At 45.2% G+C, this 19,419-nt stretch overlaps 1 protein-coding gene across 3 annotated transcripts; it reads left to right on the top strand.

Moving 5' to 3' along the window:
- Nucleotides 1–243: 243 nt before the first annotated feature.
- On the top strand, nucleotides 244–19,202 carry MBD3 (methyl-CpG binding domain protein 3). Of its 3 annotated transcripts, none has more exons than XM_068420555.1 (8): nucleotides 244–311; nucleotides 5,115–5,171; nucleotides 7,919–8,078; nucleotides 10,208–10,345; nucleotides 13,025–13,115; nucleotides 13,600–13,777; nucleotides 15,062–15,259; nucleotides 18,033–19,202. In XM_068420555.1, the coding sequence occupies exons 1-7, from the start codon at nucleotides 256–258 to the stop codon at nucleotides 15,252–15,254; spliced, it is 873 nt and encodes a 290-aa protein (XP_068276656.1). In that variant the 5' UTR covers nucleotides 244–255; the 3' UTR covers nucleotides 15,255–15,259; nucleotides 18,033–19,202. The 3 variants fall into 3 exon arrangements, with proteins under 3 accessions (XP_068276656.1, XP_068276657.1, XP_068276658.1); XM_068420556.1 differs by lacking the exon at nucleotides 244–311 and adding an exon at nucleotides 704–822; XM_068420557.1 differs by lacking the exons at nucleotides 244–311; nucleotides 5,115–5,171 and adding an exon at nucleotides 704–822.
- The last annotated feature ends 217 nt before the right edge of the window (nucleotides 19,203–19,419 follow it).

Below are 19,419 nucleotides of genomic sequence, written 5' to 3'. Positions count from 1 at the left end.
CGTCTCCAGCCCTGTGTCCCCGGTGTGCGGGCAGGGACAGGGACAGGGGTAGGGGTAAGGGTAAGGGCAGGGGTAGGGACAGGGGTAGGGACAGGGGCAGAAGCAGAAGCAGGGACAGGGACAGGAGCAGCAGCAGCAGCGCGGGGGTGCCGGCGGGCGCGGGGGGCTGCGGCGCGGGGCCGGGGCTGCAGGGGGCGCGGGCGGGCGGGGCGGGGGGCGCAGCCGCCAGTCCGGCCGGGGCGGGCGCGGGGGAAGATGCCCAAAGCGGCGCTGCCGGGACACCGCGGGGGGCTGCGGCGCCCGGCGCTGGGGTAAGGCCGGGCCGGGGGGGGCCCCCGGCCCTCTGGGGGAGCGGGGTAGTGGGGGAGGGCGGCGGAGCCGGCTTCCCGCCGAGCGGGGCGGCGGGGAGGGACTATATCGCCGCGGCGTGCGCGGGCGGAGGGATCCAGCCGCGGCGGGGGGCGGAACGGTGAAAGGGGAGGGAGCGGAACCGCGGGGGCGGGCGGAGCGGAGCGGCCGCCTTCGGCGTGGAGGAGGCGGGAGGCCCGCGGCGCGGCGGAGCGCGGTGCCAGGGCCCGGCGGGCGCCCGCGGAGGCCGCGCTCGGGGAGGGCGGCGGGCGTGAGCGGGACGGGCCGCGGCCGCTGCGCCGCCTCCCGGGGCGAAGCGGGGGGGAGGCGGCGGGAGAGGCCGGGGCGCGGACCAGCCGGCGGCGGCGGCGGCGGGAGGAGAGCGCGGCGGCCGGGAAGAGCCGGCGGAGCGGCGGGAGGCGGCGGCGGCCGGAGGCAGGAGGGAGCGGGCCGGGCCGCCATGGAGCGGAAGAGGTGGGAGCGCTCAGCCGGGGCGGCTCCGCCTGGGGCCCGGGGCGGGGGGCTCGGGCCGCGCTGCCTTGCGGGGGGTGCCGGGAGGAGGCGCCCGCCCGGTGGGAGGCCGGGCCGGGGCACCGGGGGAGGTGGCCGCTACAGGTGGCCGCGCCGCGGGGGCTGGCGGGGCCGTGGGTACCGGGCGGCACGAGCACCCCTGTGTTAGGGACCGGTGGGGTCTCGGGGGGGCTCTGCCGCCGCCCCGCCCGGCTGTCAGCGACCTGCCGGGAGGTGCTGAGCACCGGGAAGGGGTCAGTGGCCTTTTGGAGCCCCGCTCGTCTGTTCCGAGTGGCTTATGCCGAGCAAATACAGTTGTTTTTTTTTTTAAGGGCAAATAAGATGTTTAGGAAGTAGCCAGGGTATTGGCGAGGGCGGTCGCCCGCCTCCTTGGGGCTCTATCTGCTGCTTTTCTGTGTGTTAAGGAATTTGGGGTAGGGTGAAGAAGCCTTCGCCTGCCTGCGGTGATGGCTGTTGCTCTAGAGGAGAGCCCTGGGGCTCAGGGTGCCTGATCGTGTGAGGGTTGCTGTTGGGGGAAGCATATGGCCGGGGAGCTGCTTGCTGTGCCTGAAGGATTTCTATTAATGTGTGTCTCCTGTGGCTGTAGGTGGGCCATAGGGATCCTTCCTGCACCCCTGAGAGGCAGCCTCGGTGCACCCTCGAGCTGATGGGCGAAACTTAGGTCCATCGGGAGCTGTGGGAGAGCGTAGAAGTCATCCAGGCGTCCTTACCTGGCCTTTCTAGTTGGCAAAACGTCTGCCATCAACTTCTGCACGTGTTAGGTTTCTTTTTTTTAATCAGATTATGGTTGTGAGACAAGCGTGCGAACCAGCAAATATCATCCTCGAGAGCGTAAAGCTGGAAGTGCCGGCTCCACCGCTTCAGCTTGGGGTCTGCGAGGGGATTTCAGCTAAAGGAGGTGCAGCTGAAAGCTTAAAAGATCCCTGTTTTTCCAAGAACTTATTTTATTTGTAAAGTTGTGGTCTCAGAGCTGGACTTAAAAAAGAAGTGCAGAGAGGATAAGTAGCATATTTTTATTCCCAAGTTATAATGGATTTTTTCTTTATATCAATTTGGATGGAGATCAAAGGTGTAATAGGGCCCTGCTGGACTAATTTTTGGTTACTGTTGCATTTTGTGTTACCTCAGAGTGGAAAATACGTGTGTGGCGATTTATTAATATCTTGGCTATTTCTGCCTGTTGTTTACCTGGGTGATTTTTTTTGTCCTGAGACCCTGGATGTACAGATGCAGTAAGCGTTTGTGGAAAATTGCATGAGTGGTTTGGGAATGAGCGCGCTCGTGTGCAATAACCAGCCTTGAGAATTAATGGTGAGCCGAGGTGATGAGCGGCAGGGTGGCAGTTACTGCTTTTCCGAACCGTTGTTTAGGGCTGCTGTGCTTTATGTTTGGAGGTTTCCTTTTGTAACCCTAAGCACTAGCACGTGCTTTCTGCATGAAGGTTTCTGTTGAATACAAGTTCTGCTTTGGGCGACAAGACAAATGGGTTGTACGGAGTATGTTCAGCCCATGAGATGTGAGTCTGGGCGAGCCGATTGCTGGCTGGAAATTAAACCCTCCTCCAGGTGTAAGTCACTGAGCAGATTTTTAGAAACAGTCCTATAACCTCACGCTTACCAGCTCGTGATTGTGCAGAAGTTTTTTAACCGGAGTGCATTCTCGTCTGCCTGTGGCTTGAGAGTTGGGAAACCCAAGAGAGTGTCTGGCTGATGTGGTGGGGCTCGTGGGCCAGATTTGGAGGGAGCAGGGAAGGTGCAGGGATGCAGGATTTCAGGCAGGGAAGCGTGTCAGGGATTTTGGGAAAGTGGCGGTTTGTGTTTGAGAGAGTTTTGGCTACAAAGGCTCCCTTCAAACTCAGTGTTCTCACCTAGGGGAAGGAGAATTTGGTGCTGCTTCGTGTGGCTTTTCTTCCTAGTATTTTTCTGCTGAAGGTTTGATGACCAAGTGTCTGAGAAAACTGGGATCGCTGCTCGTCTCTGCTTCAAGGAGTTGTCGACATCGCTGTTCTGGAAAACTTAACAGATCTCTTGAGTGAAGCTTATTTTGTTGTGAATTTCTTATGCAGCACCTATGTAAAAAGATGAAGAAAACATTTTTAACACCCCCCCCAAGTGTATTTTGGTCTGTATTTTTTTTTTTCCCAAAAAAAATTGTAGAGGAGAATGCTTTTACTAAGACTATACTTTGCTCTTTCTCATTTTTTTCTGTTTTACCCATCACTCTCTCAGGGAAGCTCTCATGATGCTTGAGATGAGCCTTATAAAAATGCCTGGTTATATTTGGGCTCATTCCTGTGTTATGGGACTGCCACTCAGGTTCTTGTTTAGGGTGGAATGCTGCTGGAAATTTGAGAGGTTTTGTGTGTGTTGTGTGTATCAAAGTTGGTTTTTTGGGCTTTTTTTTGGTTGGTTGGGTTTTGTTTTTTTGGGGTTTTTTTGTGATCAGAGCCCAAGTTACTGAATCAAGACAACCCTGTTGCCCTAGGAGGCAGGGAGCATCCATTACACATCGCTGCTGGCAGCGCTGTGGGGCCTCCACGAGCACGTAAATATTGCCTGGGACAGCTGTGGTGGCAAGGGACAGCTCGATTCCCCGGGGTTGCTCTGTGCAGAGCTGAGGGCACCCATTTACGGAGGGATGGGTGCAGGTGTGTGATGATGTGGGGCGGGTTATGGCAGCTGGAGGAGTCACCTGGTTTTGCTTGTTCACACCAGTGCGCTGGTGAAAACTGCGAGTATGCCTGTGCTGGCTGGTCCCAGGATAACCGAGTTGTTGGAGTGTGGGACCACCGAGGCAGGGTTTGGTGCGGATGCTGCAGCCAGGGATAACGTGAAGATGCTGCGAGAGAAGGAGACAGTGTTAGGGTGAGGTGTCCCCGGGTACCTATCTCTCCCTAGGAAGCAGTGTCGGGGGGGCACACAGCACCCAAAGGGCCCCCGGCGCTGGCCTTTGCCTGGAGCAGAGCTGGGGAGAGAACCGTGGAGGGAGGCTGGGGTGGGCTGTGACTCCCCAGCTCCGTGCAGGAGGGAGCACGATTGACACAGAGAAGGAAAAACATTTTGCATTATACCTGTAAGCCTGCCACTGAGGAGGTGAGGCTTTGGGCATATCCTACTGCTGAGCCTCTTTACCTGGGTTATTCCTGTTCCCATTTCTTTAAAAGGCAGGTGACGTTTGGGTTTCTTTGGGGTGTTATTTTTATTTTGTCTTTTGTCCCCTTGCTTTCCAAGTTGTGTAGGCTAAATGGGGAGAGCGGAGGGGAGGAGACTTGTGTAATGAGGGAGGAGGGGAGAGGGCCTGGGCTTGCAGTCGGTCTCTCCTTAAGAATATAAGGCAGGAAACAAAGGGTGAGCTGCACATGGAGAGCAGCGGGCACCTGGCAAGCGCCTGGCCCTTCAATAGCCTGCCAGCATTCAGCTTAATCCGCGCCCTAAAAGTCTCTGAATAACGAATGAGGGTGGCTTGGGTTTGGTCACACCACCCCTCGGTCCTCTTCGGGTTCGTTTTGTTAGTGCCGAGGCAGGCTGCGCGAGCGGATAATGCCTTGGAGCTTTTGATGGATGAGCATGTAAAATCGTTTGCAACTTTGCCATTGCCTTGCTTTTCGTAACGTGGTGAAGTGGGAAAGACCTTAATTCAGGACCCGAGTACAGCGCGCTCACAGTGTCAGTGCCTGGAGTATTACTTAGAAGAGGTTGGGGTTTGCAGCTTTGTTCCAAGATGTCTCTCCTCTGTGTCTCTTCAAAGTTCTTTGCTCTGTGCTCCTGTTTTTGATATACAAAGCTTTTGCTCTGGAGTGGAAGGAGATAAATTTCCTATTTTGTGACATTTAAAGGGCACACAAGCGTTTTAACGACATTCAGAATTCATAAATGCTGGGTTACTGTTTCTGTGCCTTGTGACGGGCAGCAAGCAATCCCACTGCTCAAGTTTTGTGGTTTTTTGGCTGCCTTTTTTTTTTTTTTCTTCCCCTTACCCTCCCCTTTGGCCCTCTCAGGTGTCTGTAGGTGCCCTCAATGGCTGTGTCCTACCAAGAGTGCTCCTGCCAGAGGGACCCCGGGAGCCCCAGAACACACCAGCCCCTTCCTTTCTGTTCGTGTTTACTGAGCGTGTTTACTGTCACCTTTGAGTTGTAGCTTTGTTCCCCGGTCTGCTGTTGTTCCAGAGAGGCTTGGTACGGTATTACCTTTTTCAAGACAAAATCAGAATAAAAGTTTTTCTTCTGAACATTTCAGTGCTTTTCCTTTGGGCCAAGCTTCCCCAGGAAGAGACAAGACTCTGAGTCATTTCAGGTGGGTTTTTTTTGAGATGTATGTGGACTTTGAGCAGTTTTTTCAGATCCGTTGCACAATTATTAGAACACATACTAAACAAAAAAGCTGAAGGGCTATGTTCATTTAAAATAGTGTCTCCGAGTGTACCTGGCTCTGTTGTTCTGGAAGTTATGCTGCGCTTCTAAGTGCACAATTCACTGTAATATATTATTTTTTAAATTACTAAGACATTAAGCTATAAATTGGAGCTGCAGATCTTGGAAGAGGAAGCAGTGTCATATTCTTCATATAGCAGGAGTTTCTTTTCTTGGCTTCACTGACGGCAGTGATGGCTCTGGCCTAAAAGCTGCTGGAGTTGGTTATTCCTCTTTCTGGATTGAGGCATATAACTCCCTTTGTATTTGTTAAAAGTGGTTTCAAATTTGAGTCTGGACTCAGTCTCTGTTCCTGTCTGCTTATTCCTACTTTCTCTGTCATCTTCTGGCCTGAGTGTTAGTGCAGCTCTGTAGTGAACTGGTCCAGCTGAGGAATAACCAGTGATAAAGTGTTTCCTCCTCTTCTCCCAACCCTCTAAAGATGGATTATTTTCCCCGTCTATCAACTCTGTATTTGCATGAACGCTTTCTGGCTTGAGCAGTGGTGCTGGTGGGGAGTGGATACAGGGCAGGATAAGCAGCTTGGGAGCAATCGGGGCCAGGAGCTTCCTAAGCAGATGCTGTTTGGGGGATGGCCACAACCTTTTGGTTGAAAGTCCTTTGAGACACTTTAGTTTAATTCATATTAACCTTGTCTCTCAGTTTTTGGAGAGCTTTTAACACTTTGGTTCTTTCTGGTTTTTTTTTTTTTTTAAATGTATTTTTCTCCTCACACAGTCTGACTTGGACTAATTGGTTTGCCACTGCCCCATACTAGAAATTCTATATTTATGCTATTTTTTCAGACCTTTCCCCTAATAAAGGCTTCAGGGAAGCAGGTAACATGTTGAAAAGAGGCTTTTTTCCTTGGAGCTTTTTTGCCTTTGAGAAGACCCCAGAGAGGTTATCAACATCTTACCATGTGAACACCACTACTGTGGTACAGCGACGTCTGTGCTGCTGAAATAGGCAGTGAGACTTCTTTCCTCTCATCCTGTGACAATTATTATTTCAAGTTATTCTTGGCCTTCAAGTAGAACCCTTGCAACTAGTAGCCTGTGTTCTGGCTTCAGGAATAACAGAAGGTAACCTTAATCACAGAGCTCCAGCTGTCTTTGGAAAGCGTTTGAAACCTCGTTGGCATTGAGTTGTCTCCAGCAGGTAAAAGTTGCATTGATACCACTTATCTCATTGATACCATTTCTCTCCTCAGTAGAAAAAAATAGAGATTCTGGTGTGTAGGTACTGCTTCTAGTCATCTCGATTTCAACACTTGAATATTGTGAAGTTGCTTTGAATTGAGTTGCTGAACTCACGGGTGCCATCGTTGTGTACAACGGACGACCTGTTAGTGAGATCTCGCTGGGGTGTGACCTTACATCTTCTAAATGAGATCCTTGGTACATGGAGAGCAGAGGGTATTTGTAGGGTAGGGAGGAGATCACCCTGCTTCCATGCAATATGGCTGAAAAAAATGTTCTAACACTACTAACTGCTCTTTAAAAGAAGAAAATGGATAAACAGGGGTGGAGTGGTGACTGGCATTTTTGGTCTTAAAATGCCTTTCACCCAACTAACCTGTGTTTAGTATGATAGAAGTATGTGGAGTGAGCTTCTGCCAGGTGGGTACTGAGATTGAATATGCAAGTTGCAGAAAACCCGAAATAAGAGAAATTAAGGGAATTAAAGAGGTGTCGTTATGATGCTAAATGAGAACGTGAAGAATACTTTGCGCTTATTGTCTGTATAGTTCTACACTGCAGTCATAACACATGGACTTATTTTTGCTTTATGCATAAAAAATAAGAGCTTACCTAGCAGGGCTTTTTGTAGTAGTGCAAAAGGTTATATTATTTGGAAAAAAAACAAAACAAAACAAAAAAACACCAAAAAAACCAAACAAACACAAAACAACAACAAGGAGTTGGAGTAATTTGTGCCTGCTTGCCAGGTTGTAGTCTTTCATGTGAAACCACGTGTTTAAAAAGAATCTCTCTTCCCTTTTGCCATTAATGGAAAGTTTTCCAAGGTTTTGACCTTTATCTTTGCATCACTTAAGCTTTATAATTCTTTGCTTTGCAGCTTGTCAGCAGTTAACTTCTGTTCTTTCTCCTTGCTGTTGTGTAATCCTGAAGTGTTAAGAATGCTACCAAAGACTTGCAATCAAACCTGAATGTACTATTCAAGGGACAGGGGAAAGGAGTCCTGAGGAGATGTTTGTGGTTTGATGCAGCACTCCTGGGGGAAGAAATTAGGCTTGAAAATGGGCATTTATTATTTGAGACAACCAAGTGATAAGTACATCTATGCTGATATGTCTCATGTCGCTTATTGTGTGAATTATGCTCTGTTCATTTATACCTGGTCTGAATCTTTCTCTTTACATATAAAAACATTTTAACATGGTCTGCACTTAATTTGTCTCTTCCACAGCAATCATGAGAAGGAGTTGATCTGAAAGCAGTTAATATCTGTTTAATGTGAACTTCAGTCTTGAAAGTTCAGCACGTGTTGTTTTTCATAAAGGAAATAAAACTTGCCTCTCCTGAGCTGCAGCGAGCACTGGTATTGGAGTCCAGAGGGGTTTAATTTCCCTCCTTGTTTTTTTTTTTTCTGTATTTTTTTTTTCAGCCCAAGTGGTAAAAAGTTCCGAAGCAAGCCCCAGCTGGCGCGCTACCTGGGGAGCTCGATGGACCTCAGCACTTTTGACTTCCGCACAGGAAAAATGTTGATGAATAAAATGAACAAGAACAGACAGAGGATGCGCTATGACTGTTCCAACCAAGCCAAAGTAAGACTAAGATACAGCGGCAGCTTTCCCCTTTCCATCTGCTGTTGTACTGGCCAGGCTGCCTCTCAGAACAATATCTGTGGTAGTGTGAAAATTAAGCATTTTGTAATTAATGTGTGAAACTGGAGTTGTATGAGATGATAACATCTCTGGTATGGGGTGTTGGAGAAATATTGCAATTCATTGATTCTTCCAGGCTACTGATGCCATGGAAGAATATTGTGGTACTGCTAAATCTTATGCACAGAAGGGCTGGAGAGAGGCCTGGCATCTTTCTCTTTTTCCCCTCCCTGGAGTGTGAGATCGCCTTCTCTGGCACGATCTCCTCTGGAGCCTCAGATCTCCAGCGGACTCCTGTGGCTGTGCAGCAGCTCTACTCTGCTCTGGCATTTGGTTTGAGGGAGGAGGGAAGAGAGGCATGGGGCAGCAGGGATGAGGAGGTAATGCAGCCTCCTGCAAGTGACTCCCTGGAGCTGTCTGTAGGCCATGCTGGTATCTCAGCCTCCTCAGGCTCTGGGGAGACCTTCTAGCAGCCTTCCAGTACCTGAAGGGACTACAGGAAAGCGGGAGAGGGACTTTTTACGAGGGCATGGAGTGATGGGACAAGGGGGAATGGTTTTAAACTGAAAGAGGGAGATTTAAATGAGATATTAGGAAGAAATTGTTAACTGTGAGGGTGGTGGGACACTGGCCCAGGTTGCCCAGAGAAGCTGTGGCTGCCCCCTCCCTGGTAGTGTTCAAGGCCAGGTTGGATGGGGCTTGGAGCAACCTGGTCTGGTGGAAGGTGTCCCTGGCCGTAGCAGGGGGGTTGGAACAGGATGGGCTTTAAGGTCCCTTCCAACCCAAACCAGTCTGTGGTTCTGTGATCTCGTCTTTGGAATTGATCTAAGGAGGGAATGCGTTTCAGGCAAAAAGCTGAAGAGACAAGAGGATGGCAATGCCTATTTGTAGAACAAAATAAAAGAGTCTGTGTTTGGCACCTGGTAATTTTGATTGTTAAGGTTTACTCAGGATTCATTGGTATAATGCCTGTCTGGCTAGATTGGCTCAAGTCATTCTTAAGATCTTAATCGGATGCTAAAAGCTTTTTCAGAACCCAAAAGCTTATGTCTATGCATCTAAACATCAAATGTGGAAGATAGCATAATGCTTATTTTCTAAATATGTCAGCCAATCAAGACTCATCACCATTGGATTGGAACACTTACTTACAGCACAAGGTGCTATAGTGATATTTTAAAAGAAACATGCCTTGCTGCAGAGCCCAGCAGCTAACACACATCACATAGGCTAAAAATTCTGCCCAAACCTTTCAATAAATGTATGAATAGTTCTCATTGGCTTCTAAATGAATTAGCACACAAGATTATTCAGAATGATATTTGTCCTGAATACATCTTTTCTACATCTCATGAATAAATATGTTAAGCAGACGGGGTGTCTGCATCCTCAAGAACAAAGTGTGTCCTACAGGCATTTCAAGACTTGCATGTTAGATCTTGGCAACGAGGAACGGTCTTCCTGTGTTTCCACTAACATAAAATGCAGTCATGGAGTGAAAACTTGATCGTTATGAGCTCTGTTTAAAAACTGAGTTTTATTAACAACTGAAGGTAAAAGAAGCAATGCAGATTCCAGCGGTATTGATTTGTTTATTGGTGTCCTCAACTGGATCTAAACAGAATGGTTTAGAATGGTTTCTGGATTCACAAACTGCTCTCTTATATCCCACATCATAATTTTTCTAATTATTACAAACGCTGTATGAAAATCTTCTGGTTTAGTGATCGACAGGTGGCTTGTCAAAGTGCAGACTTGGTGTTCTGACTCCTAAATTCTGTCAAAATTGGGATAAAACCAATGTATATAAACTAGAATGAGAGCGGGCTAGTGTGTTAAGTAGAATGTGAAAGAGTGGAAAACTTAATTTAGTTTGATAGGTCTAAGGGAAGATTTGAACATAATTATGCATTTTTAGCAGTGTAACTCATATAGCTTGAGATCAGACAAGTTTTCAAGTCCATGAACTCTTCTTTTCCCTGCCCTACATCTTCATGGCTGGAGTAGCATTTTAGCAAACTGAAAATGTTTTTGTGGGTCTTTCCACTCCTTTTGTTTGCAATTTTTAGGGCAAGCCTGATTTGAACACAGCACTGCCTGTCAGACAGACGGCTTCCATATTCAAACAACCTGTCACAAAGATCACAAACCATCCCAGCAATAAAGTGAAGAGTGATCCTCAGAAAGCTGTGGACCAGCCCCGGCAGGTAAGGCTTGCAGCTTAGTAGCTTCTTCTCCAGAACTAAGAAACTCCTGGTTTTGCTGCTGGGAGGGTCCCAAAATAAACCACTTTAATTTTATGATGCTGAACAAATAGTCTGTGGTAATTTGAAGTCTGATATTTCAGGAACAATAACTTAGAGTGCTCCCAGCTTTTAAAAGCAGAACAAAACCAATTTTCAATTGATAGTTAATATGCTGTCTGCTCCGTGTTTTATAATTAGACTCCAACCTTTGTTTAGATTAATTACAATTATGTTGTAGTTAAGCCTTCATTTCCTTAATGCTGAAATTAAGTATTATCTACAAATTTAGACAGACGTCGTAACCACTTTAGGGGACATTTGCATTGTAATTAGCATCACTGTCAAATGTTCCAATTGTATAAAAATTCTGTGTTTCAAGAAATCCCTGTCCCTGTACAGACCACATACAATGTGGTGGTTGTGATGTAGTGCCAGGGATTGTACCTCTGCGTGGGCCTTTTTTTTTTTTTTCAGATGTGTATATCATTAGAAGTTAACTCTACCTGTATGAATACGGTCATAAATTCACTTGGAATGTCATTATTGATACAAAACTAAAGTGTTTTTCTTATCATACTGTGTATTTGCAAACGAGAATACACCAAAACTAAAGGAAATATTTCAGCTCAATTTCATCTAGTGAAAGGATGCAAAAAGTGTGCTTAGGACGAGTGCAGCTTTGAAGTTGGGCACTGGTGAAATAAGATGTACCTGTTCAAAGCTGCCTTTGGAAGGTATTCTCATCTCGTTAATATTCCCTAGAGCTGACAGCCTGTTGCCTCCACAGAGCTCCCACCAGGGATTCTGTGAATCCTTCCCTGCAGTGAGTCTGCCTTTATACCTTTTGGAAGCGAGATGTTCGGGTTCATTAGTCTGTTCAGATGCTGTCATTGGTATCAATTATCAGGACATTTGAAACTCTTGCAGGTCCGGTGGGATTAAAATGTATCATTCCAAGTGGGAAAGTGATTTCAATAAAATTTAAAAATACCCTATCAAATACCCACCTCTCACATTGAAAACCTGTTCTGCAAACTTAAACTACCTTTCTGAAGTGTGAGTTTAGGTTCTGTTTGAAATGGAGTTGGGTCATTTGTTTTGGTTTTGTTTGGGGTTTTTTTTGTTTTTTTTAAACAGGTTGGTGGGGTTTAACATGGTTTCCTAAGGAAGTAGAGCACCTGTGTTCATAGTGTTTATAGGAATAGCAACAACCCCTTGGCTAGTTAAGACACTAAAGATATTACATTGATATGCAAAACACTGAGCTGGTTAGAGATTTGTATCCTTGTTGTGGAAGAGATTGACATGTGAGTGCAGATTGATGTGTGAGTGCAATCTATTAGACAGCAGGGATCAGCCCCAGTACACAAAGATGTTGTAAACTGACCTGTGTAGTTTCGCTGCTCACGTTACTACTTGTTGTAATGCAGCTTCCTAGACTCTGCTTGTGCTTTACTTATGTAATCCTGTTTCCTTTTGTGACAACATTGGAATCAGTTTTCTGAGAAGGTCCTTTAGAGGTTTTTATGTATATATAAAAAAATATATATACTGTATGTATAACATATATACACACCTTGGTTTATAGATTTCATTTCCTATTATACAGCATAGAATAGGGCAGACTTTCTCCTTCTTCTGTCTTTCTCTGCATTATGCATAGAAGAGTCTGTTAAATTACAGCTTTAAAATATTTTACCAGACTGCAGTATATTTTAACCTCTGCTCAGCAGATTCCAAATGTTTCTTCAAAATATGAAAGCAGTGCTAAGACCCATCGTGTGCTGGCTTAAAATTCACCTATTTGAAAGTCATGGGCTAGAGAATATCCAGCCTATGTGTTTTGGCTGTGACTGCCCTTATTCCCCTTGTTGGGAGCTGGTAATTGGGACAGTAACGTGAGGTGAGTTGCACTCAGATTTTGACAGGCAGGAAAAGGGGACGTGTGTTTGGGGTAAATTCTTAGTTTCTCAAAATCTAGATGAAATTGCTTTCTTGCAAGGCAAATGGTACTCCAGCTATTCATTGATCATCCTTATATATGTAGATTGAGAGCTGAAGGTGTATCTAGGTGAAGTATCTGACTTCCCACCAAACCATGCGTTCATGTGTTCTTAAGCTTGATGAGAACCTTGATTCAAAATATGGTAAAGGACTAGACATGATTGTTCTCATGAGAAACTGCTGGAGAGGAATGAAACAATGCTTTACTTTGTGAAGAGCTTGGATACAATTCTTACATTCCTTAACTTGGATACAATTCTGACATTCCTTAACTTCTTGGTATAGGTGAGACAGCAAGAGAGGAATAGGAGTGTAAAAAAGGCTGTCCCACACTGTGTGCTTAGGTGAAAGCCAGCAAGCCTTGCCTTGGTGTTCCATTTTAGAAGCTGTGAAAGTATCAGTCCCTGGAAGAAAAGAAAGTCTTTTTCAAAGAAACAAATCAGGACAGAGTTGTTGTGGGACTTGATTGGCAATGATTGTTCCCTGCTGTCAGACATGGCAGACCCCTTCTATAGTAAATCCAGTATAAAATTGTCTGCAGCAGTGTTCTTACCTCTTTTCGTAGTAACCAGGTGCTCTGTGTAGTTGTCAATTCCATTTCTGTTTTGTGCCAATAAACACTTTCTTTGATGTCAGCTCTTCTGGGAGAAGAAATTAAGTGGACTGAATGCTTTTGACATTGCAGAGGAGCTGGTGAAAACAATGGACCTTCCAAAAGGTTTACAAGGTAATCAGAGTCTGCCCTTAACTCCAGGGGTGGCATTTGGATACCAGTCAGCGGTGATCTGAAGGTATTGTGTTTGACCTCCTTGTTCTCCAGTGCTTGTCAGTGCTGTGGACCATTCCTGCTTCAGCAGGAGCTCTTAGTACTCTGGCTGGGAGACTCGGTGCCCTTCGTCCTGAGGGGATACTGAAGCAAAGCTTCTTGACTTTTTTTTTTTGTTCATTTTCCAGAAGCAGAATGGAAACAGCTTCCTTTCCCAATTTGTTTTTCTTTGTGTAACAAAATGTGGGCTTGATCTAGATTTAAATAACCTTGGAGAGAGTTGTGCGGGTGCTGTTAGAAGTGTTTAGGTCTGAGATTTATGTTGTGTTAGCTTTCTAAATGACAGAACGTGCTTTGCTATTAAAATTTAAATAATGCCTGCTGTCCTGATTTGCTGCTCTTCGTCTTGTGCAACGTTGATTATTGCTTTTCCTCCCACTTGCAGGGGTTGGACCCGGTTGCACTGATGAAACCCTTCTCTCTGCTATCGCTAGTGCTCTGCACACGAGCACTATGCCTATCACTGGGCAGCTGTCTGCGGCCGTGGAGAAGAATCCGGGAGTTTGGCTAAACACTTCACAGCCACTTTGCAAAGCATTTATGGTGACAGATGAAGATATTAGGTATTAACTAGAAAGATCACTTATTGTCTTGGAACAGGGTTTCTTGTGTTAAAACAGTACCCCCCCCTTTTTTTTTTTCAATGGCAAGTTTAAATGTCTGATGGAGCACTATGGCTTGCTGAATTAATTTGAATGCCTCTTTATCAGTAGAGTAGAAAAAAAACTGTTACACAAAGCTGTTCTCATACAGGCATGTACTTAAAGCCCATTATTTTTTATTTAGACCATGCTTAGTTACTCTAAGGTTTTGCTTAGTTACTCTAAGGTTTCAGGTTCATACTTGTTTTTCATGTCAGAGTGTCTCTCCTTTTGTTGAAAAAGGTGTCTGAATTTGAGTAACCTTGATTAAGGCACCTCTAAGCAAAGAAGAGATTGGAGAAATCCTGAACAGTGTGATCTGATTCTCTTCACCTTACTCTGTCAGCACAGGACCAAATAAAAGCACTAACTGCTGCGGTGGCTGCGAACAAGGATGCACTTTGTTTAGGTATAGCTTGCTTTCAGTAATGAGTTATATTGCTAAATCAAGACTGGTCACATTCAGCTTTAAGCACTTGAGAGAGAACTGAATATACCAAAGACAGTAACCTGAAAGCACGCTGCTCTGCGTTCATTAACACCCTTTAAAAGTAGTAATTGTTTTGACTGTTTGACTGATAAATCTTTTTGAATTACAGGATGACTTTTTTTTTGTGCTTAATTTATACATGAATGACCAGGAAAAATGGTCTGTCTATAACTTTAAGATTTCCTGTGGCTGAGATGAAATAGGAGTCCCATGAGCCCCAGATTGTTGATAACTTCTTTACTTTACTATGACTTTGACAGAAAAGGAGCTGTAAAATTTAAGGTTGTGACTCAAAAGGAGAATGAGAAAAAAGGTTGAAATGGCCAGAAACTTAATTTTCTCCAGTCTCATTTTTGGAAATCTGAGCAGGGTAGGCTGACTTTTTCATGTTTAAATTAATATTAGTACTAGAAATGAAAATAAATTAAAAAAAAGTCTTGAGTCAACTGCTAATTAGGGAAATTTCAGCCAGAATTAGAAATGGTACAGTCAATGCTAAGGACTTGTAATAGAAAATATTGGACAACTTTTTGAAGTGTTTCTTTCAGCTTCACTTATAGTATAATGCCAGGCAGTTTTTTTACAATGCAGTTCTTACAGAGGGCTCTTTCAAAGCCGTGTTTATCTGCCCAGCCTCGTGCATGAGGGATTTAAGATTCCTTTCCCTTGAAAGGCAGCTTTGAGGATTGATGTCAGTGTTCATTGATTTGGGGCAGGAAGCAAGAGGAACTGGTGCAGCAGGTGCGAAAGAGGCTGGAGGAAGCCCTGATGGCTGACATGCTTGCCCATGTAGAGGAAATAGCAAGAGATGGGGAAGCTCCTTCAGAGAAAGAAGGAGGTGAGGAAGAAGGAGAAGAGGAAGAGGATGAGGAGGAGCAGGACCATGACCAGGAGATGGAGAATGTATAGTCCAGGTAATGTGACAGCATCATTTCTCACCTTAAACTGGACTTCCTTGAAGGCAGAAATCTTTTCAGAAAGAATCTTAGTATATATTGACAAATCTTTGCTTTTTAGCATGCGCTTTTAAAGGTGTAGTAGGCAAGAAAAAATCATGTTTTGATGTGTGTGATGTCTGGTGAGTGCTTGCGGTGTCATGGAATGTTCTGGGCCTTATGTCTGTGTCAGATGGGCTAAATGTGTAACCAGAACGTGTATGTAAGTCCTTGAAGGATTCTGTCTTGAAAGTGCATCTGTTCTTAAAAAATTGTCTTGTGATGTCAATTTTTTTTTCTCCTGTTTATTACTGCCTATGATAGGCCAGAGGATGCTGCGGGCAGAAAGGACAGCTCCCATCTTATGGAGTGAGTTTCTTCCCCTGCCTGCCTTTTTCTCTCACTTTTGCATTTTTAGTGCACATTTTCTTGCAGGGTATATTAGCGGGCACATTTGTGGAATTTTTAAAATAATATTTGTAAAAAGTTAGAAGAAGGCAACCTGACCATCAGAAGAAGGAAGCTGCTAAAAAACTTTATATGTGGCAGGAATTTGTAAGCTGACAGTAACAGAAGAACGTATATATTCAAAATCTGGAAATATCTGAAAAGTTTTAAGATGGAGTAGCAGTAGTAACTACAGGACTCACAGAACTGTGCCTTTGCATTGTGCATCCCTTAAAAGTATCTCGAAGGGCTTCTTGTTTTCAGGTGTATGCCTGACTTTTACTTGTGCAGTGGAACTTTTTAAAGGTGCAACTAGAATTTGGTTTTAATTGTCTTGTAAACCAAACTAGCTCTGAATAATGAATGGTTCCTGTGTAGCAATGCAGAAACAAGCAGGTGTAGAAGGCCGAGTCGAGATACACCAGCAGGAGTTCCCTTAAATGCGTGTTGTGCTGGAAAGAGACTGTGCACCATGCCATGAAGCAGGAGTTTTCCCTTGCTGTGTTCCTTTGATGTAACCCTAACCAGGAGCACTGTATGTATCGTCACTGGAGCTCGTGCAGTGAAATGAAAACAGAACTCACTGATTTTAATTTTTCATCGTTTTAAGTTTTAGCCTAAGAAAAGCAATTAGTTGTTCTGTCACTGAAATGGGATAGCCAATACCCTGGGTGCTTCATTATGTGGACTGCAGAGCCTGTGAGGCAAGAATCAAGAATGTGTTGGGGGGAAGAATTCTTAGGGTGAAGAGCAGAAGAAAATAAAATCCCCTTTGGAGGGAGTGGCAGCTGTATTTCAGGTAGAAGGAGGAGTGATTTATGTTAAGCAATCCTTCAAGCTGGAAGGTGGATTATAACATAAAATCTCTTTGGCCTTTGGGAGATACCATCTTATACCTGGGCGCTCTCTATTTTTCTGTTTTACCACATCACTAACAGTAGCTTTATTTGGACACCGAATATCTTGCATTCCTTTCTACTACAAAGGTCTGGCAACAGTTAAAAAAACAGAACAAACTGTCTGCTGAAGGTGAAAAACAAGAGATAAAATAATGGATATGTTATGGCAATGTGGTCTATCTCGATTTCAGTAAAGCGTTTGACACGGTCTCCCACAGCATCCTCGCAGCTAAACTGAGGAAGTGTGGTCTGGATGATCGGGTAGTGAGGTGGATTGTGAACTGGCTGAAGGAAAGAAGCCAGAGAGTGGTGGTCAATGGGACTGAGTCCAGTTGGAGGTCTGTGTCTAGCGGAGTCCCTCAAGGGTCGGTACTGGGATCAGTTCTATTCAATATATTCATTAATGACTTGGATGAGGGAATAGAGTGCGCTGTCAGCAAGTTCGCTGATGACACAAAACTGGGAGGAATGACTGACGCAGCCATTCAGAGAGACCTGGACAGGCTGGAGAGTTGGGCGGGGAGAAATTTAATGAAATATAACAAGGGCAAGTGTAGAGTCCTGCATCTGGGCAAGAACAACCCCATGTACCAGTACAAGTTGGGGGCAGAGCTGTTGGAGACCAGCGTAGGGGAAAGGGACCTGGGGGTCCTAGTGGACAACAGGATGAGCATGAGCCAGCAGTGTGCCCTTGTGGCCAAGAAGGCCAATGGCATCCTGGGGTGTATTAGAAGGGGTGTGGTCAGCAGGTCACGAGAGGTTCTCCTCCCCCTCTACTCTGCCCTGGTGAGGCCGCATCTGGAATATTGTGTCCAGTTCTGGGCCCCTCAGTTCAAGAAGGACAGGGAACTGCTAGAGAGAGTCCAGCGCAGAGCCACGAAGATGATTAAGGGAGTGGAACATCTCCCTTATGAGGAGAGGCTGAGGGAGCTGGGTCTCTTTAGCTTAGAGAAGAGGAGACTGAGGGGTGACCTCATTAATGTTTATAAATATGTAAAGGGCAAGTGTCATGAGGATGGAGCCAGGCTCTTCTCAGTGACATCCCTTGACAGGACAAGGGGCAATGAGTGCAAGCTGGAACACAGGAGGTTCCACATAAATATGAGGAAAAACTTCTTTACGGTGAGGGTGACCGAACACTGGCACAGGCTGCCCAGAGAGGTTGCAGAGTCTCCTTCTCTGGAGACATTCAAAACCCGCCTGGACGCGTTCCTGTGTGATATGGTCTAGGTAATCCTGCTCCGGCAGGGGGATTGGACTAGATGATCTTTCGAGGTCCCTTCCAATCCCTAACATTCTGTGATTCTGTAATGGTGCTCTATTCTTTTTGGGCTCACTTGCTATAAAGATATAAGATGTTCTTACTGACTTTGACTTACAAGGTCTTTTTTTCCTCTTTCTTCTAGGGAGTTCCATCTAAGAATTCCCAGTATAAACCCTCTCAGCAGGGTCAGCACAACTATTACAAAGCCAAGAGTGTCTGCCGAGTAAATTGCACCAACAATCCAACTGTACCTGTGAGCATTTTGACGTACACTTCAGGAACCGTTGAGAAGCTGATGGTCCATTAATTGCTGGGTAGTTTTGAAGATGGAACTTGACTAAACTCTACTCCCCCTCCTTTTTCTGAAGGGGTAGAGTAATCAGGAATGCAAAAGTGGGAGGGAATAAAGGAATATAAAACGGTGGGAGGGAAAATACTAGGAACCAAATTTCCTATCCTTTTTTTTTTGTTGTTGTGGGTCAGTGATAGGTGATACATTTTTAAGCTTTTCTATCAAAGTACCTTTAACGATGACCCATAGAAACAATTTTCTCTCTAACACAAGTCAGAGAGATGCTGTTTCACTCCTTGGCTACTCTGCTATGGGCTACCTGTTTGTACCGGACTGTAGGGAGGTCATTATATGTTGTGGATTGTCATTCCATGCGTCAATTTGGATCACTGAATTTCCTTTTCCTCGCAAGACCACATTGGTCTTGGAAGTGTAGTCTCGGAGATGAACTGCCAGTGCCTCTTCCACCTGAGGTTTTGATTAATAGGGGAAGTTACACTTGAGGAATTGGTCTTACATAATGGCAATTGGTTTTTTAGTTAGTTCCAGCACCGCACCGAGTGCACTATTGTGCACGTTTTTGATACGGGGCTGTGCGTATGTCCGAGCATGGCTGCAGAGAGTTTCGAAGAGAAATATACCCACCCTATGGTATATTTTGCTTTGGTTTAAGTCCAGTCAGAAGGACCTTCTCAACTCGGAATGGAAGGATAACTCATTTCTGACTGACAATGAGGAAAACTTCCTCCGTTCTCTTCTGGTGCCAAGAACCCTGACCTCTGTTTCTGTGCGTGTGGAGGGAAGGGGATCCATTCCAATAGGTGTGTCTACACATCTGCTTTCGTGTGCAGTAAAGTTCTGACCTCTTTTAAAACAAGAAAGGAAAAAGGTTGATTTTTCTATAATTGATATCTAAAAATGAATTTAAAGCTTTTTATTAAGTATTAAATCTTTCTTATTTGCATGTGCAGTGAAGTGACCAGCATTTTGTGTCCAAAAATGAAATTATGTGAAACCTGCCTTAATGTGTTTATAAGTATTTGGCTTCACCATGGGTACCTTGATTGATTCCTCAGTCTCTTCTAGTACATCTGTGAGCATATTGGGGTAACTTGTGGCTAACAATGGATTTATCTGGGGAGGGAGGTTAGGGAGAGGGGAGGAAGATGAGAGTTTATAGCTTGGAGAATGTGTTGACTAAGTTGCAAAAGTTATTTTAGTCTTAGGGTATCCATTG

The sequence above is a fragment of the Nyctibius grandis genome, chromosome 31 (assembly GCF_013368605.1).
Source record: "Nyctibius grandis isolate bNycGra1 chromosome 31, bNycGra1.pri, whole genome shotgun sequence".
Lineage (NCBI taxonomy): Eukaryota > Metazoa > Chordata > Aves > Nyctibiiformes > Nyctibiidae > Nyctibius > Nyctibius grandis.
The sequence above is the reverse complement of the archived record's forward strand: the minus strand, read 5'-3'. Positions and strand labels throughout refer to the sequence as shown.